The 27081-nt window shown below is 49.0% G+C and overlaps 1 protein-coding gene across 1 annotated transcript in view; it reads right to left on the minus strand.

Annotated features, from left to right (window-relative positions):
- SLIT3 (slit homolog 3 (Drosophila)) overlaps positions 1 to 27081 on the minus strand; it is a gene marked incomplete at its 5' end in the record, with an annotated part of 547731 nt that overhangs the window by 88837 nt on the left and 431813 nt on the right. The window contains 6 exons of the mRNA XM_011997974.1: positions 1999 to 2142; positions 2898 to 3041; positions 9498 to 9572; positions 10912 to 11062; positions 21448 to 21611; positions 22910 to 23053. Of these exons, the coding sequence (XP_011853364.1) occupies positions 1999 to 2142; positions 2898 to 3041; positions 9498 to 9572; positions 10912 to 11062; positions 21448 to 21611; positions 22910 to 23053 (822 nt within the window). The remainder of the gene's footprint in view (positions 1 to 1998; positions 2143 to 2897; positions 3042 to 9497; positions 9573 to 10911; positions 11063 to 21447; positions 21612 to 22909; positions 23054 to 27081) is intronic.

Consider the following 27081-nt stretch of genomic DNA (forward strand, 5'->3'; position numbering starts at 1 on the left):
GGAGGGAGGCCGGGGGAGGGTGTTCCAGGGAGTGCAAAGTTCCAAGGTGGGAGTGGGCTGGGATCATGGGAAAATGGCGAGGAGCCCCGTGAAGCTAGAATGGAGGCAGGGAGGGGACAGGCAGGGCATGAGGGGCCAGATGACGTGGGGCTGGCCTTTAGGCCCTCCTCTAACTTCGGCTTTGATTCCAAGTGCAATAGGCATAGGGCAGCAACGGAAGAGGCGTAGGGCAGCGACAGAAGAGGCGTAGGGCAGCGACAGAAGAGGCGTAGGGCAGCGACAGAAGGTGCAGCAGCAGCCCTTCCTTCCGCCTTCCGAAGGGTCTTCAGGGAAGGTTAGAGAGGGGACAATGAACCAGCGACTAAGGATAACAGAGCCACATGGAAATACGATGAGCAGCTGTAAAACGCGCATGTGTTGAGCACTTTCCACACCTAGACCCTTGCTGTGTGTTTTCAGGCATCACCAGATTCAATCCTCATAACCATCCTAGGAGGTAGATTATGCAGAAGGGAAATGGAAACACACACAGATGAAGTCACTTTCTCAAGGTCACACAGCTAACAAGAGGCACAGCCAGGATTTGAACCTAGGAAATTTGGCTCTAGAGTCTTACCCATTATTCCACAGAGGCTCCCTTCCCACAACAGTGCACTACCCGGGCAGGAGCACTCTTTTAGGTGTCCAGAAAGCTGGGTTCTAATTCTGGTTCCGATACCCACTGAAGCAGCTAATGGCATCTTTCTGTTTTTTTGTTTTTTTTAAAAAATTAATTAAGGAATTAATTTTTTTTTTTTTTTTGAGATGAAGCCTCGCTCTGTTGTCAGGCTGGAGTGGAGTGCAGTGGCACAATCTTGGCTCACTGCAACCTCCGCCTCCCGGGTTCAAGCGATTCTCCTGACTCAGCCTCCCAAGTAGCTGGGACTACAGGCATGCGCCACCACGCCCAGCCAATTTTTGCATTTTTAGTAGAGACGGGGTTTCACCATGTTGGCCAGGATGGTCTGATCTCTTGACCTCGTGATTCACGCGCCTTGGCCTCCCAAAGTGCTGGGATTACAGGCGTGAGCCACCAAGCCTGGCCACCAGTGACACCTTTTTAAGCCCCTGTCTGGTGATGTTACTGGTCTACTTTAAGGTTCCAGTCTTCCTAATGTGCTCTGGACAAAGACCAGATGGTCCACAGCAGTCCTGCAGCCTGACCCTGGCTTCCTCTCCAGCCTTGCCTTACATCATGCCCTCCCTCATTCAGCGCTGTGACCATGCTGGCAGAAGTTCAGTCCCATGTATTTGCTCTGTTGCAACCAACCACAGGGCCCTTGGACACGCCCTTCCCTCTGAAGGAACTGCAGTGTCCACTTTCCTCAACAGCTAACTCCCACTTGCCTTCCAGAATACAGCTCCAGTTTTTCTCAGCAAAGCCCATGTTTTTTTTGTTGTTTTTTGTTGTTGTTGTTTTTGACACGGAGTCTTGCTCAGTCACCCAGGCTGTTACGCAGTGGCATGATCTCGGCTCACTGCAGCCTCCACCTCCCAGGTTCCAGCAACTGTCCTGCCTTAGTCTCCCAGGTAGCTGGGATTACAGATACTTGCCACCAAACCTGGCTAGCTTTTGTATTTTTAGTAGAGAAGGGGTTTTACCATGTTGGTCAGGCTGGTTTCGAATTCCTCACCTCAGGTGATCCTCCCACCTCAGCCTCCCAAAGTGCTAGGATTACAGGCATAAGCCACCACACCTGGCCTTCCAGCTCGGGTTTTCAAATCACTGCGGATCTGCTTTCTGTGTCAATTCACTATGCTGTGAGCGCCAGGAAGGAGGGGCTGGGCGTGTGCAGCCTCAGCACCTAGACGATGCCTGGCACATACAGAAAGCCTGACGAGTTTTTAAGTGGACAGATGGATAGATGAGCTTGGCCAGAGGTAACAGGGAGCTGGGAGGACAGCGCTTTGCAGAGTGGGACCCCAGAGTGCGTGGGCAGTGGACCCAGGAGAACTTACATGGTGGACAGGGAGACAAGCGTGGTGAAGGCTCCAGGGGTGATGGTGGTGATCCGATTGTCATAGAGGGAGAGCAGTCTCACCGAACTCAGGCCGGCAAAGGTGTCATTACTCACACAGCTGATCGAGTTACTCCTCAGCATCCTACAGGGAGAGGGGTGGGGATGAGAGAGCACAGGCATGATCTTTTCTGTCCCACATGGTGCCACGGTGGCGAGGGCGTGTGTATAGGTGAGATGCTTTTGCCGATTCTAAGCTCAGTCCAGCCACATTGCTCAGGTTTGTCCTGTGATCGCAGGGACTGGAGCCCCACTGGGGCTGTGTGTATTGTGTGTGTACATTGTTGCTGGTGCGTGCTTTCTTGGAAGCACATGTCATGCATAGGTATGTATACACACGCATATCGTGTGGCTGCAAGGTGTGCACACGTATTTCTGGGAGGAGAAGAGAGAATCAAGAAGTGGTTGTAGCTATCAGCTTGTATGTATGTGTGTGCTTGTATGTCTGTGCCTGTCTGTGTATATGTTTATGTGCATGTTGCATGTGTCTGCATATATCATTTTTATAGAGGTCCTTGTGCTTATGTTTGTGAGTCAATGTGTGTTTGTGTGCCTCCTTCAGCAAGTTTCTGGTATGGATCTATATATGTGTATACGCGAGAGTGGGTGGCTACGTTGGGTGAGTGTGAGTGTGTATGCTGGAGGGGGTTCAGCATGCTAACTTCTTTCCCATCCAAGGCTGTGGAAGATCTGATGACTCTGACTCCAGGAAGAGAGGGACACGGATTCAGCAGGCCGAGACAGCGCCTAGGTCCCACTTGCCTTCATAGTCTGTCTCTAATTCCCCTGCCCTCTCATCTCCCTCTGGGTCTTGGCCCAGGCCCCACCACAGGAACTCACAAGGTTTTGAGGCCACTGAGGCCACGGAACATGCGCCCATGCACTGTCTCCAGCTGGTTCCCCGTCAGCATCAGCTCCTGCACGCTGGCTGCTCCATCGAAAGCTCCCTCTCGCACCTCCTTGATCTTATTGTTACTCAGGTTTCTAGAAGGAAGACACAGAATGGGGGAGAATCAAAAAGAGCAGACGGTCTTGATACAGGGAGGGAATGACCTGCCCTGCAGCTGCTGGGGAGACCGAGGACTGGATGGTGGAAGGAGCTTAGTCTTGGGCTCCCTGACCTTTGGTCTTTAGCATCTGGCTCAGGGAGCAGGGACTCCGGCCCTACACAGGTGAGGCTACCCTTGTGAAACAGACTGCCTGGTCAGTGGATGAATGGAGAAAGAAAATGTGGTGTATATACACACAATGGAATACTATTCGGCCATAAAAAGAATGAAAACCTGTCATTCGCAGCAACGTGAATGGCACTGGAAGTCATTGTGTTAAGTGAATTGAGCCAGGCACAGCAAGGCAACCATCATATGTTCCTCCTCATACGTGGGAGCTAAAAAACATTGATCTCATGGAGGTAGGGAGTAGAAGGACGGTTACCAGAGGCTGGGAAGGTTTAGGGGAGATGAAGAGGGGTTGGTTAATGGGGAGCTAAAAGGAATAAGTTCTAGTGTTTGATAGGGTGACAGTCACAGTAGGCAATAATATATATTTCAACATAGCTAGAAGATTTGAAATACTTCCAACACAAAGAAATGATAAATGTTAGAAGTGACGGATATCCTAAATATCCTGTTTGATCACTGTACATTGCATGCATGTATCAAAATATCATGTGTCCCATAAATAGGTACAATTGTTATGTATCAATTTAAAAAAGTAGACTGGATGGGATTTGAATTTTTTTTCTGTGGAATTGTCTTTTCAACGCTCTGGGGGACTAACAGAGTTAAAATAGTGGCTCTCAAACTTATTTTCTCTCTTCATTAGAGATTCTCGCTAAGCACTGATTTTCAAGAGGAAGGCAGGAGAAAAATATAAAGCATGCCCCCACTCCTTAGGACTAGGGCATTTGTGGAACTTCTAGCTTTCTCACCAGTTAAGGATCCCTGATACAAACGAATAGGTGCTTTCCAGTTACTACTTGTTGACCACTCCTTATGTACTAGGCACCTCATGAGGGATCTGACCAACACAACCACATCAAACCCTGAAAACAATGGCTGTCGGACTGATTTATTAATTTATTATTATTGTTCCATTTTATGGATGATGGGACTGAGGTTCAGAGAGATTAACTAACTTGCTCGCAGTCACGCAGCTGACAGAACTGGGATTTGAAGCCACATTTTCTGGCACATCAAATGTACTCCATTTAACCTTTTTTTTCATAAGTAAGTATTTCTTTGGCTATGTGGATATTACTTCTTTGCAAAATTCAAGATTTTGGATATTGTATTTGCTTAAAGTGAGCTTGGTCCTATCAAGCCCTCAGTGCTGCCATTTCTTTCTTTTCTTTTCTTTTCTTTTTTTTTTTTTTGAGATGGAGTTTTGCTCTTGTCGCCCAGGCTGGAGTGCAATGGCGCGATCTCGGCTCACTGCAACCTCTGTCCCCAGGTTCAAGTGATTCTCCTGCCTCAGCCTCCTGAGTAGCTGGGATTACAGGTGCCTGCCACCACACCCTGCTAATTTTTTTGTATTTTTAGTAGAGATGGGGTCTTGCCATGTTGATCAGGCTGGTCTCGAACTCCAGACCTCAGGTGATCCACCCACCTCGGCCTCCCAAATTGCTGGGATTACAGGCGTGAGCCACCGTGCCTGGCCGGTGCTGCCATTTCTGAGTCTGCCCCTGAGCTCTGAAAGCAGCCCTTCCGTCCGAGGCTGCATGCTGACATCCTGCACAGACCTCATGAGAGATCAGAAGAGCAAGCAGATGCTGCAGAGCCATTAGCACCGCGAGTTCCCAGTTCTCCCTAGCAGGGTTGCTGGGGGCTTCTGTGGACCATCAAAATGCCCGGCCCTGGAAAGCATCCCTGGCCAGATGGATGAGCTGAAGGTGATGACAGTGTTTATACTAGCTCAGGGCAGAGTCCAGCCTCCCAAGCAGACAGCCTGTTCAGAGCCTTGCATGGGGAACCATCTTCTGCAAACAAGGAAATCGCAGGTGGAGGTGGAGCCCGTGAACTCATAGAGCACACGAAAGCTAGTAGAATTGGCGGGCTCAGAGATAGACTAGGACCATTTTACTGCTGAAGATACTGAGCCGCAGAGCAGGAAGGCACTGCTTCAGGTCCCAGAGCACTGGAAGGGGATCTAGAACCACACCAAGTCCCTGGTCTGCGCTCTGGGCAGACCCACAGCGATGCCAGGGGTGAGACCTCCCTTAGGGACTGACTTGCAGCAAGTGACAGAGCTAGGGGCTCAATGCAGGCCGCCTTCCCTCTTCCCGAGGAGGGACCAGACCGCAGGGCAAGGCCATGCCTGCACTTGTGGCCAGGTGTGGAGGAAACAGTCGGTGCCTTGGTTCCCTCCCTGCTCCTCGGCATGACCCCGTTCTCCTTCTCTCCTTCCCATCTTGCCAGGAAAACAGGAGTGAGCATTCCCAGCATCCCTCGCCCAAGGTCTGAGACAGCAGACTCACAGACTGGATTTCCACTCCCTGCCTGGCTCTCCTTTAACTTGGCCAGTTTTCTTATAAATCCTGGTAGCGCTGGTCTGGGATAACCCAGGAATGAAGGTAATGCACTGGGGAGACTGCAAATTACCCCCAAATTAGATGCGGGAGGAGAGATAAAGGCTCTCCAGCAGCTGTAACTCACCCGAATGCCAGAGGAGAAGGCTTTTGCTCCAGAGAGTTGAGCTTCTTGCGGGGGTTAAAATACAAGGGATGGGCAATGAAGATGAGTTAAAGCAGCCATGAAGTGGGAGGGTTCCCATTTCCTGACATCTGTTTCTTTAAATGAGCAAAATTAACATCACATTACTGTAAGGTTTGTGAACTGGATTTCCTCAGGCTGGGAGAATGGAAAACAGAAGGAGAGTAAAAAAGAGGGGGATAGAATTTTCCAGAAGAGCTGGCTGCTGCCGTCTCTCCATCCATCAAAGCACCGCTCACAACTACAGGCAGCAGTAGCTGAAGGACAGAAAGTGCAGCTTGGGGCAAGCACTCCAGAAACAAAACAAATGCATGGAGGTTTTCTAAGAACCCTATCACAGTCTCAGAGCAGTATCTTACTGATGATGACGCAGGTCCCAGGAAACCACAAAATGCAAAGCCAGGGCCACCCAGGGGGCCTCTCTCCATCTTCGGGTTAGTTCAGAGCCCCTGAGGGTTTCTTGGTGAGGGTTAAGTGCATTCGTATCTGTACTGTCTGGCACAGGGTAAAGTGTTTAATTTGTGCTCACTGCTAGCTATTATTATTAGTTTTACGGCCTTGCATGCAGACACGTTCCATATTTGTGCTACTCCCAGGCTCCTGAAAGTGTCTGGGTGTGCAACCCCTGTTTTAAATATATAACCAGCTATTCTGGGTCACTCAGCTCAGATGCCCTCTCCTGTCTTTCCGCACCCGGTCTCCCCAGTACCACAGCCATGTCTTTCATCTTTATTTCCTCATATTTCTGATCCTCATGATAACGTATAAGGAAGGTGGATTTATTCCTATTACGTAAATGATGAAACTAAGGCTCAGAAAGGCTAAGGACATTCCTAGTGTCACATAGCTGGGAAGGGCAGAGCTGAACTCAGAAGAACGCACACAGGCTTGTCTGCCCATTTTCCCTCCACACCTGGACTTGTGACAGCTCCTGAGAAGTGGAAACATTTGGCAGTCCTCACCTTTATTCCAACATGGCAAGTACTGGGATGAGCTGAGTGACATCTGTCCCTTTTGATGAGATCTAGGCCCACACTTTTCCAGAGACCTCACCACTCCCTTTTGTTGCTTGGTTGTTGATGCTGGGAGTTCATTGACACTTATTATGTGTTTGTGCTGTTGTTTTCTCGGGCATACAGAAATATTCTCTATACTCATGTTCCTATCAAAACTGGGAGGATGAAAGACTCAAAGTGCTTGAGTTTCACCTCAAATGGGAGAGTACATATTTCTTCACAGAAGCAAATACTAGCAGATCCTGTTCAGTAGATAAGCTGGCACTTGGCCAGCTTGATTCACCTTAATATCTGCTCATGCCCATAGGCCTGTGTTTCTGTCTTCAGGTTAAAAACGAAGTGTGCGTTTCTCTGGGTTGAAATAAAAAGACTAATTCCTGCCAGGTGATGGGTGATGCTAGTGTTGGGACCCTGAAGCTAGTGGGGCACTGGACCCCAGTGACAGCCATGATCCTCACCCAAGGGTGCCCTCTCTCACCTGGCCCCCCAACATACTCTCCACTGCTCCCCGTTACAGAGCAGTCGCCGGAGCCATGACCAAGGCGGTGGCTGCAGGCAGGGAGGGAGGGAGGGAAGCAATCTGAGTAGCACCAGTGAGATCCAGATGCTGCCCAGGGCCTATAAGGCCTCTGTCCTATTTGTGTACAGGGAACGCATGGGTGGGAGCACGGGGAACAAGAAAGAAACAAGGTGGTGCAGTCTACTCTCTTTATAGGCAAGCATCCCTAACCAGAATGTCCAAAACTTTTTGAGAGCTGATATGATGCCACAAGTAGAAAATTCCACACCTGACACCTTTGCTTTCTGAAGGTTCAATGCGCATTAACTTTGTTTCATGCACAAAATTACTAAAAATAGTGCATAGCTACCTTCAGGCTGTGTTTACGGTGTATATGAAACGTAAGCGAATTTCGTGTTTAGACTTGCCTCCTAGCCTCATGACGTCTCATTGTGTACACACAAACATCCCCAAATCCAAAAATATCTGAAATCTGAAACACTTCTGACCCCACGCATTTCAGATAAGGGACACTGAAGCCGCACTCGCAGTAGTTACGTTGTACACAGTTGCTGGGAACACTGCATTAGTGAATACCAAAGCGTTGCTCTTTGGGGAAATACAAGTTTAGGGTCCTGTGAGCCTCTGGTCTCCACATTTTAATCAACCTATCAACATATAACCTTATTATATGTGTGCTTCTGTTTAAAGATACCTTATTTCACACATATGGCTGATCTATAACGTTGAACTCATGACCAGCAGCACTATAACTCAAGCTCTCACGCACATGTCCTCTGGAAGACACATCACAGCCTTTGCACACTTAGGATGGCTAGACGGCCCTTCAGCACTGTGTCTGGGGGGCGCATTTTAAACAGCAAAATCACCAACAAAAACCACAAACATGCAAAACACATGGCACTGAATATAATGCAAAAGGACGCTGCCTGACAGCATGAGAGGTGACAGAAGAAGGCAGAGTGTGGCCTCACTTGACCCCAGCTGGGAACATGGGTGTAGGTAACTCCGTTTTGTTTTTTTTTTTTTTTCTGTTCTGTGCATGCCCGAGAATGACAAAGGCATGGAGAGTCTTGACTTTGGACTTACACAAATTTTAGCAAATTCTCAAATATGGAATCCATGAATCATGAGGATGGACTTATCTCCCTGGTTTTCAAGGCAGACCTGAACTCCAGGGCCAGGAGGCATGAAGTTTGGAGTGGGGGAAGGGAGAGGGGCTAAAGAGAAGAGTGCCTCCCTGGGGATGAGATGGTAAACAGCCTCCCCTTCTGTGCTGCTACCTCTGCTGGGGGGCCCGGAAGGGAAGACGAGCAGAAGCAAGCCAGCCTCACACTAGCATGATTGCAGGTGGACCCAAGTCTGAATGCCAGCTCTGGGACCCATTAGCTGTGTGGTCTTAGAGAAGTCACAGAAACTTTTTGAGCCTTGGCTTCCTCACCTGCACAAAGGGGACTGTGAAGCCAGCGCTGGACGGGTGGGTGAAGACTCAGTGAGACAATGGGTGTGAGGCAGGCAGCATGGTCCCTAGCTCAGGACAAGGACTCTACTGGTGCACCAACATCATTCTCATTACCTTTATGACTAGGCCCAAGCCTAGTCAGGGTTAGGCAGGGAGAGGGTTAGGATGATGTGAATCTCTGGCAGTGGAGAAGCCAATATAGGCGTGTAGACCCTTGCCTAGGCCAAGGCACGGTCAGACCCACGAACTCCTAGACGGAAACCCATTGTGGGAAGCTGCTGGCATGTTCACTCTGATGTGTATCAGTGATGCGGGGTCTTTTGATTCCATTTGAAAACAGACATTTAACTGTCACCACACAAAAATCGCCAAATAGCATAGACCTTAGACACCTGTGCCACATCACTAGTCCTTACCTGAGTCCTACACACTAGCCCTGGGGTAGCTGTTGGATGGGGTGTAGGGGTGGGGTGAGCAGAGGGTCCAGGGCGGGGTCAGGGATGGTGTGGAATGCTTGCTCTGTATAACACTCAACTAAAACCATGAAGCATCACTTTGGTCTGTGTCTACATGTCTTGTTTCCTAACAGAGGCCACAGCGGGGCTGAGGAGGAGGCTGGGAGGGGCTGGAGCAGAGGCTGGGGGAGAGGCCGGTCCCCTGGTTCCTCTAGTCTAGAACACAGGCTCTGGCTAGAGAACAGAGGCTGCTGCCAAGTTCCTGAAATTGACTTACATTTTCCGCAGGTTGGGCAACTTCTTGAAGATGCCAGTGGCCTCCAGAACAGATATCTCATTGTCATTCAGTCGCCTGTGTAGGAAGCAAGAAGATGAGTCATAGGTTAACTGTGGACAGGGCCCCTCCTGGCACTCCCCATGGCTTTGGGTGCGTTGGCGCCTGAACCTCACACCCAGTGAAGGTCCACAGAGCCATTGGAAGCTTTGACATCAGTCCCATCGACAGAGGGGCCCAGCAGGTGGGGGAGGCATATGCAGTGCTGCTTCCGCCTTCTCCTGGAGGAAGCCTCCTTTGGCTGGGGTGTAGGGGACTTTCTGAGTACTCCGCGTGGGCATGCGTTGTTTTCAGCACCCATCAATTACCAAGTATCTGTTTTCATTTTGTGGACATACCAATGACAACTTAAAACCCCCAGGAAGGTTTCTCCAGGGTCTCCCAATCCTCCAAGCCCTTCAGTTCCTTCCTAAGTACTTCCCTCTACCCGGAGCAGCTCGGAAACTTCACAGGTGTTCAGGGAGAGCAGCAGGGCAGGGAAAGGGGCCTTGCTGTTTCCTCTGATGACTTGTGAAGTTAGAGAGGACAACAACAATAAGAATAACGAAGACCACAACCACTCATCCGGGGCTTACTCTGTGCCAGGATTCAAGATGAGTTCCATGCTTGCATTCTCTTTCTTGGTTTCCCCAACCACCCTAGGAGGTAGGCATTAATTATCTCCCCCATTTGACAGCTAAGAAACTGAGTCTCAGATCCGAGGAGCAAATGGCCTAATCTTAGGAAGCCTGCCAGAGTCAGGTGCCATCCCCACATCTGTCAGTCCCCACATGCTGTGCTTTTGTCCTCTATGAGGCTGTAACTTTAAAAAAATTTTTTTAATTAAAAATTTTTTTTTTGTTTCAGAGACCAGGTCTCACTCTGTGGCCCAGGCTGGAGTGTACTGATATGATCATAGCTCACTGCAGCCTCAAATTCCTAGACTCATGTGATTCTCCTGCCTCAGCCTCTCCAATAGCTGAGACATGGCTCATTGGAGGCCAGATATATTTAATCATTCTAGTTGTTCTCTCACTTTGCTACAATTCTTTATTTAGCACCCAACTTTCTGGTTTTACTGTAAGCTCCATAAGGGCTGGCAGGGACTACCTGCTCTGCTCTGTTGTAGAAACTGGTGGGCTTAGCATGATGCTGGCTCACAGGGAGTGGTCAGAAAATATGTGTAGAACGAACATTTGCAAGCAAGCTGTCCACAGGAGATGCCTGGGTATCTACCTTCAGACCAGTATGGGAAAGACAGTCAAGCAGCACATGACTGAGCCAGGAAGGGGTCACCTCCAGGAGACCCTGCCCACGCTGGCTCTGGGTGACTGATGTGTGGGGAGGAGTAGTGAGTTCATGCCGAGGTTGGACTTACAGGTCGGTGACGTATTCAGGGAGGTGGCTTGGGATGCGGGCCAGCTTCTGGTTGGAGCAGTCCACAATAGTGCCCTCGCAGCGGCACTTCTCGGGGCACACGAGGTCCATGAAGCACTCACTGCTGAACCTGCTGCGGTAATCCTCGGAGCCTGGGAGGGGCCAAAGAGGGGACGTCAGCGTCACCCGAGTTCCATGCAGAGCCCCAGGTTGTGGGTAGTGGGGGTGGGGGACAGAGATGGGCGAATGAGTTGGGGGGTGTTAGGGGTCAATTAACAGACATGGCATCTCCTTCGCTATATGGCCACCTTGCTGGTGCTTTCCCTGCCCCCAGCCTTACTGCCTCCTTCCCATGGATCTTTGTTACTCATCACCATCCTCAAGGAGACCAGGCTCAAGATCTGTGGGCCCTTATGCTTTTGGGGGTGACAGATCTTTTTGAGAAGCTGATGAGTTATGAATGTTCTCCTTGGGGAGGTGACACTTGGCGCAGGTGTACAGAATTCAGTCTACAATTTCGGGGAGGGGGCGCTACCTGCTCCACGACTCCTATCATTCATGGACCCTCTAAATGTTCGTGAAAATCCAAATTACAAGATTTTGATGATGCTTTGATGGGGACCATGCCAGGGGTAGGGACAAATTATGGGAAGGGGTTGCAAACTCAGGGGCCTTTATTACCCCAGCAGGTAATAAAATGAGTACAGGCCAAGCACACGGCAACAAATGACCATCGACACTTGGCTGTAAGATTGGGAAGACAACAATGAGGGCTGGGAACCTGGGGAATTGGAGCCCCAGCCTTAATGCTTGGAAATTTGGCTCAGGGTTGCCTGATATTGCTTTGTTTTTTAAAAAGAGAATCCATATAAACAATATTGGTAATAAATTCCAATTTAAAATACTGTGAAGATGAGCAAAATGTATCTGAGGGTCAGATTTGGCCTCTTTTTCAGAGCACATTCTATGTAACTATAGTGAAAGGCGAGTTCCGATGAGCTAAAAGTTGGTGCTGAGATTTGCTTTTTTGAAAAGGAATCTCTCCCAAAGTTGCACAGTAATGGTAACGGGATCGACAACATGGTGTCTCTGAGAGATGCCTCGGGGAGTTGCCTCAATGATCACAAATGATCCCTGGGCACCTGGGCAAACTTCAGTGAGACCTTGAATCATGCTGGTGGGAACTGAGGGAGCTCTGGTTCTCCCACCAGACATAAGCTTATCAATGGGGCCGGGTTTCCTTCATCCTTTCACCCTCAACATTTCGCTAGCACAATGCGAGGCACAAAACAAGAGATGGGTCCACATTTGTCCAATGCACAAGTGGGGTGTCATGAGCACCTGCGTGTCCTGTACATGAGTATTGGAAAGTGTTTCAGAGAATGTGAACATTATTTGTTTGCTCCACTAGGTGAGGCAACTTGGTGATTTTATTTGCATTAGGAGCATTAGCAGAAGGGAGCACAGGCTTGTTCAGGCCTTGGCAACTTACTAGTCTCAGTCTCTCTCCATGTAAAATGGGAACCAAATAACTGCCTTTATCTTCCAGGAGCTGTTGCGCAGATGAAAATAAGAATAAGGAGGTGGAGAACCTCAGGAGTTGTATGGATGCTTGTGACTCTAGCACTGGTGTTTTTTTTTTTTTTCCTACAACCTGGCAGAATATTTGGCAGCTCAGAGGCTGTGAAAATGAGTGTAGCTAGCAGTAACAGTGGCCATTTACTGAACATATACTGAGCCGGACACTATGCTTCCCATTTCAAAGGAATGATCTCATTTAATCCTTGCAACGCTCTGAGGTTAGGACAACTCTATTTTATAGGCAAGGAAACTGAGGCCCATAGGTCACTCAGTCTGGGCAGGCTGCTGCCTGGCTCCACGTGGTTAACATGTTTTGCTGCAGACGTGCTTCTCCCCAAAGGTTTTCCCAGGTCCCTGTAGGAATGATCATATAGCCAGACTTGGTGCAGGTGGATTGAATGGGGTATTTTTCCACAGTGGGCTATGGTGGGGCAGGACTCAGATCTCCTCCACCCTCTTAGTCGTGCACACCTCGTATGATATCCCTGTGGTAATTCCTGATTGAGAATGAACTTGGTGGGTCTCTAATTCTGAAGTGATACTACCTACCTAAGACAGGGAGTCAGAAGCCTAGACCTGTCCTCCTTTCCTTCTCTGCTCTCTCTCCATCCCCGTTCCTCCATCTCCTCTTCTACCCCTAGGCTTGTGTGAGCAAAATCTGTGGACACATCCCCACAGTTATTCAAGTGGCTTCCTGGTTCAATGTATTATGTAAATCTCCTGCCCTTGGCTTGCCAGCTTCGTTCCACTTGGTAACTCTGACCTGCACCATTTTCTTCCAGACCCATCAGCATGCCGAGTCCTGGGCAAATTTCATTTTGCAAACCCTGTTAGATGACTACCTTCTCTTGTTCTCTGCACCAGTGGATCCACAGAGTGATGGCACGAAGGGGCATTACACACACATACAGAGATTTTTCCTTCACAACGTGTCTATATTGGGATCCTTGCAAAGCGAAGGAACCCTGACTGCTGATTAAAGGCAGGAAGACAGGAGGAAGCACGGTTTGCTCTTCAAGGCGATGAGCCTGAAGGCGTGCACCGGCTGGGCTGTGGCTGGGGACAGCCGCCTATTAAATGCATTTTCATTTTAATCAAGGTGAGAGCAGCCTGTAGTTAGCAGGAATCGCTCTCAGTAGTATAGTTAGATTATAACTGGTGGACCTCTGCAATGGAGCCGCTGACCCATTTTAATGAAATGATTTTGCAATTAGATTCGATGGACTAATGTGTTCTTTCCAGCATTTTTCCCCCTGCTGTTTTTGTTATTGCCCTGGTTTGTAATAACAAGGGGGTCGGAATGTGATATTTTATAGAAGTGGGAGCCAGAAATGTTAATAACGGCGTATGTACATAACCGAAAAACTTCGTTCCCCAGTCAGAGCCAGCCCGAAATGCCATCTCCATCACTTCATATTTCATTACCGAAACTACCCAGGGTTTCTCGGAGCCATTTGTTATGCCTAATGCTCATAACTACCCAAAAGTATTTTTAACTTTTCCAGAGCTTTAAAAGTCAATTTCAATCTCAATGCATATTTGTCACTGCCAGAAATACTTAGTAGTAGAGGACCAACTGCAATAGGCTGTTGCTTCTTCTCTTTGGGGTGAGTTCAGACAGAAGGGATCCCAGAAGATTTGAAGAAGGGCCATAAAACTCAACCTCGCTGAAACCGGCCTTGGAAGAGCTGATGTCATCTGGCATCTTGCCTGCTCCTGCCCCTGGAGCCCTCCTCCCCTTTCGCGGGCAGCTCAGAACAACGACACTTGGTATGTGATCACAGACAAGCTTTAATAGTCGGGGGGTGGGGGTAGGAGGTGGAAATTCATAGCAACACAATTTTATTATACATCCCTGCCCTACAGCCACTTCCCAGGAGGAACACTTGTCACATTTGGATGACCAGGGGTGTGGGACAGGTAGGGAGCTATGCTCCCATGCTTTGAATGGACTTGGCTGGGTTGGGATCAGAGGCCAGCACCAGGTCCAGGATGGCTGCTGCCATCAACAGTATGCATTTTGTATCATCCTTTGGGCAGCCAGTTTGCTAACTGGGAGTCATAAATTCATTGTTATCTGATCATCATGACCTTGCTAACTCACATGTCCAGAGCACTCCTCCCTTATTCCCAATATCCCTAAGATGAGGGGAATAAAGGAAAGGAGGAAAGAAGCAGAAAGAGGAATTGGGGGGAGCATAAGGCCTGTCAGGCCTCATCAGCTTGAAAAGACAGTGACGTGAATAAGCAAAGGGTCATAAGTGATGAATGATTCAGGAGAACACTGCCAGGCACACAGACATCCACTCATGGGCAAGGTTGGGGGACCAGCTGCCAGTGGCTGGAAGATGCCAACTGTTTTACTAGGAGTTTGGTCACCAGTTGGGCAGAGCTGTCCTAGTAAGCTATCCCCATTGGAGTCTATTATGAGTGCAGCCATCTGCCTGAAAACAGAGGGAAATACCCACGGTCTGAGGCTGGCACTGCCGCATCACAGCCTGTGGCTGTGGGGCCAGTAAAGCACTGATGGAAGGGCACCATTATGGACCCACTCCCAGAGGCCTGGTCCCAGCCATGTTGGGGGCAGTGCCGAGGGCCTCAGAATGCCCCCCTCTGTAAGGTGGGAAAGGGAACTTCTCCAGGCTCAAGGATTTGCTCTGTGTTAAAGGGGATCTTTGTAAGTCCATGCTGGAGAGGAAGAGCCATTTGAATAATGCTTGCTTACTCAAGTTCTTTCTACTAACAGATGAAAGTCTGAAAGGGAGAGTTTAAGCAAATGTCAAGTCCCTATCAAATCGAGGTTTTTAAATTTTCTAATTCAAGGGAATGGGGTTGTCCACAGCTGGGAAGGTGGGTATTACAGCAGTACAGTGCAGCCACTCTGGAGTCAGATGACCCTGGGTAAGTTAGTTAACCTCCCTGAGCCTCAATATCCTCACCTGTAAAATGGGACTTTAGATTTTGTGAACATGAAACAAGGTAATAATGTGGAACAGTTCACTGCCTGGCCTATAGCAAGCACTCAATGTATGTTAAAAAATTACTCAGCAATGGTTGGGCTCCTGGTTCTGAGGGGTAACCTCAGATAGAGGCAGTAATAAGAGTCACACCTCATGATGGGGGCCCAGGGCTCAGCTTCTAGTTCTGAGCTGGGCTAAGGTTCCCACCTTAGCTCTCTCTTGCAGGATAGGACAAAGACTCCAGGATAGGAATGAACAACACAATCTTCTGGTTACACTGGGTCTAGGATTTATCAAGAAACAAGCAAAATAAGAGGTACCAAGATCCCTCTCTTTATTATCAGAGATAGCAGGTTTCCACATCCACACATACTCCCCTCCCCTGAAACAGAATTAGCACCAGGTGAGAAGCCCAGCACCTCCATGTTAACTGTGCTTTGCAGGTCACAGAAACACACTGGACTTTAGGTTTCATGGGGTTCAGGGACAGCATTTTCATAAAACATGGGAGTGAGGTTCAGAAGGAACCTCAGGTTAAACCCAAAGTCTCAGACTCACATGAGTTTCACCCATTCTCAAGCTCACATTCCTTTCAAATAAAGTGAATACCAATAAAGGTGGTGGTGGGAGGGGCAGGGGGTCACAAATAGTAGTAATTCCCCTCTGGGTTAGCTGCCACTTGGAAAAATGACCTTGGGTTGGGACTCTCCCATGAAACCATGGGGCATATGCCTTGGGTATACTCATTCCTTTCCAATGCAAGAAGAGACACAGTAGTTTCTGAGCTTGAACCTAGTTATTACTCCTTGTCTGGCATCTAGACTAGATTTGGGGGAGGTTGACTCCATTTTGTGAAAGAGATGTGGATACAGATCTTAGCTGGGCCCCATGGTGCTTCTCCAGACCCATTTCGCACTGTATCTGCATCCTTTGAGACTCCTACCCTCCTGCCCTTGGTGAGTTGAGACTGGGAGAGGTGGGTCTGGCAGGTGGTGGGCTGCGGTGCTCCAGAGCAGAGGAGAGGTGTCCAGCGGTGGTGGCGGCGGTGGCGGGCCATGCTGCAGGAGAGCACGGTGCTTTCCGCGGTGCTTGACAGAACCATGTTCCGTTTCCATCGTTCCACCACATGGTTAGATCAAGCACAAAGGAAAGCCCCGCAGCGACTGGTCAGAGTCAAGGTCAGGAAGCAGCGTCAGAGAGAGGACAGGAGCGCTCAGAGGAAGCAGCGTGGAGAAGCGGAAGCCGGAGCAGGCCCCCACTGAGCGTGATTAGTATCAGGAGTGGGGTTCCACTGGAACACTTCCGAAGATAGCAGCCCTGCTGCCCTTGTGCCCCACCCCAGGGGAGACACAGTAGGAAGGGAGAAGAACAGGAGGCAAATCACTGGATGCCCATACTCAGGAGCTTCAGGGCAGCATGGTTCCTTCCCAAGGAAAGAAAGAACACTCAGACATCTGTGATCCTATCACATGCCTGAATTGAGCCTCTAAACTCCAGTCACACCAGTTGGTCTGACAAGACATTAAACTTAGCAAAGCATCTTCTGCATGCTTTACAACATAGGCCCAATTCCCCAACAGCTGAGTGGTTCCACCACAGTCGTTCTAGTCCCTTAAATCAAGAGACAATCCACAGTTCCCAATGGTCTAGCAAACCTTCAATGCTCTTCTTTAGGAAAAAGCCCCCTTTGACATTCCACAATTCAGGAATCTCCTTGATATCCTTTGGGGTCACCAGAAATGCTCTGGCTGATCTCTCCCAGATCATTTGAGGTTTAATAGAGGAGTAGTGTGATGTCAAAAGGAAATACATCTCTCTAGCCAGAGAGAAAGACAGGAAAACAAATGGGGCCTTAAGGTTTGGACTGAGGAACCTGCAATCACAGTTGTTGAGAACACTGACTTTCACAGAGATGGTGGCCAGTGCACCTCGTGATGAAGGGCCTCTTTCAGACTAAGAGAAGGAAGGAAAGGGAAGCCAAGGGATGAGTCTGAGGGGAAGACACTGAATTCTGGGATCCTTCTTCATCTCTTCCTTGAGTGGAAATTATGGGAGTGAACAGGATGAACTAGTAACCACTGTCAGGATGCCAAGGACCCAGGTGAGGGTATCCAGTTTTTATATTCCTATCTGTGATAGAGCAAGGTCAGTTTCCATGCACCTGCTGACTTGGGACTTCCTCCCACTTGGCATTAGGCTGTAGATGTGCATCTTGAAGAAACTGGAGCTAAGGCCAGGTGACTGAGACCCTCCCTGCCTCACCTCTGACATGAGAACCAGTATCAACATTCTTCCACTATGTGTTTTTGGGACTGGGCATATCCTCTAGATGGTCTCAGCATCTCGATGGTGCATAGGTTGTCTGCCATGATGGACCAGTTAGGAAGAGCCAGCCCACAGCTCTGGGTCTGGCCTCTCCTCCTTCCTAAGCTCTCCCATCACACACACTAGAGTCAGCCACTAGAATCTGGACTCCACTCCACTTTGACACCTAGACATGCAGGGCTCTGTGAACACTGTGGTTCTGGGACTTCAAATTTGAGTTTGATTCGGACCCTGGTACCAGAGCAGGGGAAATCCATCTTGTTCCTGCAAACCCCCACCCTCACCAAGCCTTCAAATCTGATTTTCTTTCTCTTTGGTTTCTTTCTACAAAAAGAAATGGAGGGATTTGTAGGTAAATTATCAAGAGTTTTCACGGTATGTCCGAAGTCCTGGGTTTCAGATCTTGCCCTGAAAATAATACTCAATATCTTAGATAAGATTTTTCTGCTGTGCGGACCTCAATTTACCCATCTCTAGAATAAACTGGATGGCCTCTAAGGTCTCTAAAAATTCTGTAGTTCATTGAGAGCTATCTTGCTGTTTGCCATCTTTGGACACATTGTGTCACCACCCTCCGTACTTTTCAACAAGAGAGTTTCTTCTCACACAAAGCAGGGAGGCATAAGGGAAGACAGACAGCACCCTACAACTGCCAAGTGCTCCTGGGGGTAGGCTTGGGGTCCCAGGCAGCCAGACGGAGCCTTTTCAGGAGGACTTAATCTGATGGTCAGATTACCCCAGCCGGCAGCATCCAACCCTAAACTGATGTTGCTGCCCAAGGCGGCGGATGCAGCTGATAGAAAGGCAGACACAGGCAGCTGGGAAACCAGACGCCCTGCCTAAGGAGGGGCAGGATGTGTTACGGAGCAGCCCTCAAATTGCCTCCTAATTACATCAGCTGTCTTTTCAATGGGGGTGCTTTTAGGAGAAAGTAAAATGCAGAGTTATTATCTGTCACATCCAGTCTGTGTCACCTGCCCCCCTTCTTTCTTCTGGAGCTTCCTGGAAACACAGAGCTTTAGATCTTTTTTTTTTTCCCCCTCCAAGGCCAAGGCAGGTCTGGAACCCCGTGTTTCTCAAAGCCAAGGCCTTTGGAGCTCAGCAGTCATGCTTTCTTGACAACGACATAAAATAAAAGCATATAGAGTGCTACGTGTCAGGCTCATGCTAGCTCCAAACATCTCTACTTTTTAGGAATAATCTTTCTGCTTAGCATTGGTTTTCTTTTTTTAAAAAGGTATCTTAGAGTCAATCCAAGAACCCAGCTCCTTCTCCCTGTTTCTTTTTTAAAGTGTTCAACCACCCCTCCCCCACATAGGAAAAGCAGCCAGGATCCTGCAGGTAGGAAGACAGTGGCAAAGCTAGAGTTAGAACTAAGTTCTTTTTTTTTTTTTTTTTTGAGACGAAGTCTCGCTCTGTCACCCAGGCTGGAGTGCAGTGGCCGGATCTCAGCTCACTGCAAGCTCCGCCTCCTGGGTTCACGCCATTCTCCTGCCTCAGCCTCCCGAGTAGCTGGGACTACAGGCACCCGCCACCACGCCCAGCTAATTTTTTGTATTTTTTAGTAGAGACGGGGTTTCACCATGTTAGCCAGGATGGTCTCGATCTCCTGACCTCGTGATCCGCCCATCTCGGCCTCCCAAAGTGCTGGGATTACAGGCTTGAGCCACCGCGCCCGACCCGAGTTAGAACTCAGTTCTACTGCTTCCTAGGTCCACTTTCTATTTTCCTTTTCTCCTCCTTAGTTCTTTCTGTAGCCCCACCCCCTTCTTGCCACCCCCAACCACAGTCATGCCCAGAAAATTGCCAAGACTGTGTTCCTGGGGAGACATCAGTCCTTGGACCCTGCACTCTTTCCCTGCTGTGCCATGCAGGGCCGCAACATCCATCTGGGGTCCAAGGTATTAACAGGATACTTATGAGACCAAAGGGTCAAGGTTGGCAGATAACACCCTGCCCTCCTCTGGCTCTCACTGCCCTTCTTTTTGGGTACCACTGCTTGGCAGAGCTAATTAACTCAACCCTGGTCAGAAAGGGGTAGGAATAGAGGCCCAGGTCGGCGTGAGTCATGAGGAAAGGCCCTGGGGAAAGGATGATTGTGCCTTGGGTGAGATTTTCGTCCCAGAGATGTTGCTGGGCCCAGGAAGGAACCTGAGGACAGTGTTCAGGGAGTGGGTAGGGGTGGGAGCATGAGACCAGGGAAGGAAGTCATCCAAACAGCTGATTGTCCTCCCCGAATACTCCTTCTCTCCTAGATGCTGCGTGGTGTGAGGAGCAAAATGAACCTGAGGTTTAGTCCTGCCTCCGCTGTTTGCTGGCTTGTGAACTTAGAGTGCCCCTTCACCTCTAAGTCCTCAGTTCCCTCTCCCATAGAGCGAAGGGCTGTCCTACTGACTTCCGAGGACCACTGGAAGAAGCAAATCCGACTAAAAGCCCCCAGCACCACGCTCATCACAGGTGAAAGATGGCTTTTGTAAGTGACATCATTATTCTAGGGAAAGGAAGTTGGTACTAACTTTTCACAGTGCCACAAAGTCTCTGTATTATCTCCAAGCCCTCCCAAGGTATTTGTTTCTGTTAAAAAAATTTAAAGAGCTAAAGCTTATCATTCTAGAGACACGGACTAAAGAATTTGACTTAAAGGACAAGAAGATGTTGTTAAGAAGCACAAGTCTGCCCACTGGTCTTCTCCCAGTGACCTCTCCCCTCACTGGCATTCTCCCCTGGGAAGACTCGCCTGCATCAGAAGCTCCTAGGCAGAGGGGGAAGCACTGCTCTTGCTACCGCACACACTGTGAGGGTTGGCTGCAACCCACCTCGGCACTTCGTGCTATCAGTCTCTCATCACTGGGTGCACAATGCAGTTTGGTGATTTTTTTTTTTTTCCCCCAGTAGAAAAGGACACAGATGATAGTAATTTTTAACTGCCTGTGCATGTAGCTGTTGGGTCAACGAGAGCTACTTCTCTTTCCAAGATGGGCTGAGAATTCCCCTGCTGTTCTCCCCCATGTCCTTCCTGGGTGCAGTGAGAAGGAAGGTTTCTAGAGAGATCCTGGGCACTGAAGAACAAGGCTTTGTTTCTTCCCAAGCACGACTCTTTACTGTTCTCTCCATACTCAGAACAGAGTAGTCTGGGGTGGAGGAGCTAGTTAGTGAAAGTATTTTTCGTGAACATGTGAAACCTATAATATACTGGGGCCAAAGGGCTGCACCACCGTCCCTCTCCGAAGGAAGTGGGAGGTCCCCAAGATTACACACCGTCTGTAGCCTCGCCTGAGCTATATTTATTTCTCTATTTGCCCTTTGGGGAGCACACTTTGGAAATGACAAAAATAAATCTTAGCCTGTAACAGGCACATGTGCAAAGGCCGCCCCAGCCCCACCTTCTGTTTAGCTCTTGGAGACGCACTGATGCCTGGGTTCTGTCTCCCCTGCAACCGTCTCCCCCTCCCCATGCTTTTATTGTGTGTGTATGTGTGTGTGTGTTTTATTTTAAATCCATAAGGTAATTGGTTTTCTGCAGGGCTAACTGAATTTCTCCAATTTAATTTGCAAAGATGCTCCCCAGGAACCATTACAGCGCTCGCTGTCCTCCAGATTGGATTATTGGCCTCTCTGGGGCTGCTGCATTCTGAGTCAGAAAGCGGGGCCCAGCCCCGTAACCTGATTACCTGAGCAGCGGAACTTCTTGCTCTTGATCTGGCTGATGCGCTTGTTGGCCAGTCGGCGCGGGCTGCTGCAGCGGGCCCCGCTTGTCTCAATGGGGTTGTCCTGGAGGTAGTCGGCCAGCCACTTCAAGTGGCAGTCGCACACAAATGGGTTTTGGGCTAAGTGGCTGCGAGAGGGATGGGGCTGTTAATCAGGAGTGACCCGTGGCGTCTTGCTCCACCACCACCACCCTGCCTCGCGCTGGGCCCTGACAATCCACTGCAAGGATTGGTCTCCTGCCTCATCGCCCCAGGAGGCCTTGGGGCGTGCTACTTTCAGACACGGCTCAAAGAGGGGGTCTGAGGCCCACTGGCTGCAAAAGACAGTCACAGATGCAGCTAGCATCTGGTCTGGGGAATCGGTCTCCCAGCTCTTCCCACCTGGGGCAGGATCCACCACCGATCGCTTCTACTCTCACCCACGCCAATTCTGACAGGCAAACCCAGTCGCAGGCTTACAGTTTGCACTTGGGGTAGAATGCATTTTATTTCTCCAAGCTCAGTGATACTAGGCACATAAAGCAGCTGGCACGGTGCCTGGCATATGGTGGGTGTTCCATATATAGTAGCGGGTATTGTTGTAATTATCCTTATCATCATAAGAGCACCATGGGTCTTGCTTCCCCTGGCTCGGTAAGAAAAACCGTGAAGCACCGAACACAGTGTTTGGCACGTGGTCGGCGTCAATATATAGCAGCTGCTCTTACTGTGTCTTGGTTCCTGTCTCTGGCTACAGGGGCAACAGGCACCAGATGACTTACAGGGTCTCCAGAAGCCCCCAGGCTCATTGCAGACCTGGGCATGGGGCCGAGGTCTATGCCTGAGGCTGGAGCCATCAAAAACTGGGCTGAAATCTGTACTTGGAGGTCATCTATTTAACTGAAATATTTATGAATATCTTTAGTGCATGGAAGTGAGGAAATACTGCCCAAAGAGGAAAAGTGCCCACCTCAGAGGCTCGGTTTTCCAGGGTGGAGGCGGTTAAGGGCGGGCAGGGGTGGGCTATTTGCAGAAATGGAGTCTGCTCAGTGTACGTTGACCACAGGGGTTATAAGGGTAGCTCAGGACCTCCTCCGCCTGGATTCAAAACCTGCTCCTTACTAGCTGTGTGACTTTGAGGAAGTTACCTAACCATTCTATGCCTTGGTTTCCTTACATAGAAACGAGGGACAGTAACAGCACCAAGTAGGGTCCTTGTGAGGCTTCAGGGTTTTAAGACAGGGTAAGTACCCCGTGTGGTGTCAAGCACAGTGTAAGTGCTTGGTACTGATAAGCTATTCCTAGTTTTATTATTCTAGCTTCACTGCAGGTTCTAGAACTCCTCCTGGATGTGCTCATGCTGCCCTCATTTGGGTGTTTTCCATGATGGGCATGTGGGGTCTCCTGCTGCTTGGGCACCCACTGGCACCCGAGGCAGCGTACTCACAGTGTCTGGATGGACTGCAGAGGGGCGAAGAGCCCCTTGCTGATGGTCTGCAGCTTGTTGTCATACAAGGAGAGCAAGTTGAGGTTCTGCAGGTCCTGAAACGTGTTCACCCGCAGGCAGTTGATCTTGTTGGCATTGAGGAGGCTGCAAGCAGAAGAGAGCCTGGTTAATTCACTAATCCTGGAAATGACCTGCGGGGCAAGGGTTGCCTCTGCAGGGGATGGGCTGCAAAGCTCCCATGACTCATCCTTGCAGCCTTCAGCTCCTGCTGCAGAACAGAAAAAGAGAGAGACCCGCCTTCCTGTGTCTACCAAAACCCCGAACACTCTGGGCACCTGCACACACCGTCACCACAGATACTACGCCACACACTGCTCTCACTTGGCACATGCTCTTGCACCCATGACCTTGAAGGAAGACCTGAAAAGGCACCCTAAGTGCTTCACTTTCTGTTTTAGGATTCACAGCTTCCAGGAATCGGAAAGGAAAAAAAAAAAATCATTTGGCATAATTGCTTTAGAGCTGTAGTTGACTGACTATGGGCAATTTGATTCAGAAAATTCCTTACAGTTCTTTTGGATCACTGATCCTGCTGGAAATCTGATGAAAGTTATAGGTCGTCCTCCTGGAAAAACTGCATCTCTGTGTAGGCAGGCACATGTGCATACATATGGATTCTGTCATACACACGTGTGCACACCCACACAGAGCACAGAGCCCCACGTGGTTTGACCTTGGCCCTTTCTCCAACCTCAACCTAACTCCACTCACCCCAAACTCACTACCCTTGAGTGCCACCACTGCATTTTTTTTTTTTTTTTTTTTGAGATGGAATCTTGCTCTTGTCGACCAGGCTGGAGTTCAGTGGGGTGATCTCGGCTCACTGCAACCTCCACCTCTTGGGTTCAAGCAATTCTCCTGGCTCAGGCTCCCGAGTAGCTGGGATTACAGGCACACACCACCACACCCAGCTAATTTTTGTATTTTTACTAGAGACGGGGTTTCACCACGTTGACCAGCCTGGTCTCGAAATCCTGACCCCAGGTGACCTTCCTGCTTTGGCTTCCCAAAGTGCTGGGATTATAGGCGTGAGCCACCATGCCCAGCCCCCCACCACATTTTCGATCCTCAGACACACCAGATTTTTCCCTAGGACTTTTGAACACCCTCTTTACCTTCTTTCACAGCAGGGCTGCCTTTTTTTCCTGCTTTCTACTGTAGCTCAAATGTTCCCTCCTCAGAGAAGCCTGCCCTGACCCCCTCATCTACAATGGGACCCTCACTCCATTTTCGTCTCTCACATCCCCGTTTATTTCCCTCCTAACACTCATCGCGATTTGTGATTATAGGATATTTATCATTTGCTTTCCACACAGGATTAGGAACTCTATAATGGCACCAATGACAGCTATTCTATTCCTCCCTTTCTTTTCAGTGCTTATTCTTTATTAAGATGTATACTAAACTCCACATGCAGCTTCAAGGATCTCACTTCTCTAAGGCGGCACCCATCCCTCATGCCTCACCCCTTCCAGGGTCAGCCTCCCTATCCACGAGGAAGCTGTTTTTAGCTCTTCAGACTCCCTAAAAAAGCATCATAGGAAGCTCCCCTTTGGGTGGAAGTCTGGGAAAACAGAGGATGCCATGAGGGTGTCAGGCGGTTTTCAAGAGCAGGGCTGGCAAGTCAAGCACATTGAGATCCTAAGAATTACCTTTACTGATCCTAGACTGACTAGGTATGCCTTGCAGTCGATGTAAAATCATTTCTTACCCCCTCTCAAATGAAACTGGGGGAAGGGGAAAATAACCAGCAGAAATGTTGAATTTCAAAAATTTTACTTTCAAGGCTGGCTCAGCCCCTCCCTGGTGGGGAATGACCCATGAGATCCATGCCAGGCTGGCCTGCCTCAGGAGTCTCTCCATACCAGGACCCAGGGGGACTGCAGTTGACAATGGTGGGGCTGTCCATGGTGCTAAATCACCCATGCCACCTCTCCCTTGCTGCGGGCCCCATACTCCCCACGGTCCCAGTGCACCCTGCGTGTAGGCAAGCAGCTGTGGCAGTGACAAGTGGAAGAAGAACTGCCTGTTTAATCTGGCTAATAATGGGCAAGGTCCCAAGGGTTCACACAGATGTCCTCCTGCCTGGCAGTGGAAAAAAAAATGCTCATACTGCTAGAATACTGTGTTTTCCAAAGTGCTTTCCAAATGTCCCATTATTCTCAGAACCTGACTCACAAGTGACAGGGGAGGAAACTGAGGCTGAGAGTTTGGCAGGTGTTTTCAAGGTCACACACGTTTCTAGGGAGCATGAGAGAAGTGGTTACGATAATTGAGGTCTCTAGAGGGCTCAGTTTCTTCTTTATGAATGTCTTGTCTACCCATCCTATCGGTCTATACTCTTTGCAACATCCCTCCCCACTGCAAATTCAAATTCCTATGCTTTGTGTATTAAATTTTAGTCAATGTCACTGCATTTTGGGGGCATTTGAAGGAAATGTGATACAGCAGAGAAACAGGGAGAAAAGCTGGAGGACTCAGCAGGGCCCAGCAACCAGGGCTCAGGAATGGACCCTTCACACACACAGTGTTTTGATTTTTTTTTAAAGTACACACACGGTAAGTGTTTTGTTCTAAACCTTGACATTCAGGGCCTTCTGAGTACATCATCTTGTCAGGAAATACTGAACTATTCAGTACATAACAGGTCAGAGGTGCCTATCCAATGGCCTGAGGATGGAATCCTTACTGCAACATTTTGCATCATGCCACATAAATAAAATGTGTTTATTCAATCCTCTTGTGTTTTAAAAATTGGAAAATTTCATACAACACACACACACACACCCCCCACACCAAACCACATTTCTATTTTCTCTTGAAAAACAAAATTCAGGAGCTCAGGCAACCCTAGGTTCCCTGGAGGCAGCCATGGAGTAGCCCCCTTTAGATAGGACATATGCTCTCTATTTGCCACAGTCCTCACTATTCCCTATTGTGTCTCCTTCACTAGTTTACTTGACCTTCCTTGCCTTAGTGGGCATTTAGGTTTGCAACCCCAGTGCAGATTCATAAGCCCAATTGTAGCAATTGGTTCTAGGGCATATTAGGCACTAGACAAGGACGATGGCCATGGGGAGAAAGAAATGGCAACTTGACTTGCCTTCATACAAACGGAATGCCACGCTGGCAATCCTTCTCACTCATGAGGCCTATTTAGGCTCTTTCTTTCTCATCCAGATGCTCCTTTGTTTCCTATTGCTCCTAGATCTCTCAGCATGGGATGTTACTTCAAATATGTAAGGCACCAAAACAACCCAGGCTGGCAGAATTACTAGGCAAAGATAGCCCAAGGCGCAGAGCTCATGAAGCATGGAGCAAAAGAAAACACAAAAGGGCAGAGTCTCCTGGTCACTCATTCTCTCCCGGGATGCTTGGCTCCCTCAGGCAAGGTGCGTAGGTGCAGAGAGAGATAAAATTAAGCTGCTTATCCAGAATTAGATGCTGAGGACAGCCTCACTGGTCCCCAGGATCAGCAAGATCTAACAGCCTATCCCTGTGCCCTGTTTCCTTTGGGAGGAAGGCTGGCAGTTAGTCAACTCAGCCTGGCTTCCATGAAAGGAGCTCTTAGCTATCTGGTACATGGACAAGAGCTGGAGGGGAATTTTAAAAGCATCATATTATGGAGCAAACAGAGAGTAAACAAACATTTGAAATGAGGTTTAGCAGTTCTATAAGGGATCCTGAACACAGGCCTCCCTCTTTCACCAGAGGGATGGATTCTCCCTCTTTGCAGCAGAGATTCCAGGATGCTTTCTCTGTCCTGGTTCATCCCCATTTCAGGAGCAGTGGTGTAACTGCTGTGTGAAATGATAGTAATTCAGCATCCTCTCTAGAGACTACATCTCTGTGTGCTTTTCCCAGGCAGTTTCCAGGCACTATCTTATTTAACCCTCACAACGGCACTATGATTATCTTCATTATTCTGATAAGAAAACTGAGGTTCAGAGTGGTGTCGGACTCAACCGAGGTCCCCCAGCAATAAGTGAAACTCCAGCCTGTTTCACTCCAAAGCCATCTCTTATCTACTATTTAAAGTCTATATTCTCTTTTCCATTTTCCCTATGTGTGAAGAGCAGCTATTTTTGCTAGCCTTGACCGTCCCTGGGTGT

Source organism: Mandrillus leucophaeus, unplaced genomic scaffold (genome assembly GCF_000951045.1).
Source record: "Mandrillus leucophaeus isolate KB7577 unplaced genomic scaffold, Mleu.le_1.0 Scaffold115, whole genome shotgun sequence".
Lineage (NCBI taxonomy): Eukaryota > Metazoa > Chordata > Mammalia > Primates > Cercopithecidae > Mandrillus > Mandrillus leucophaeus.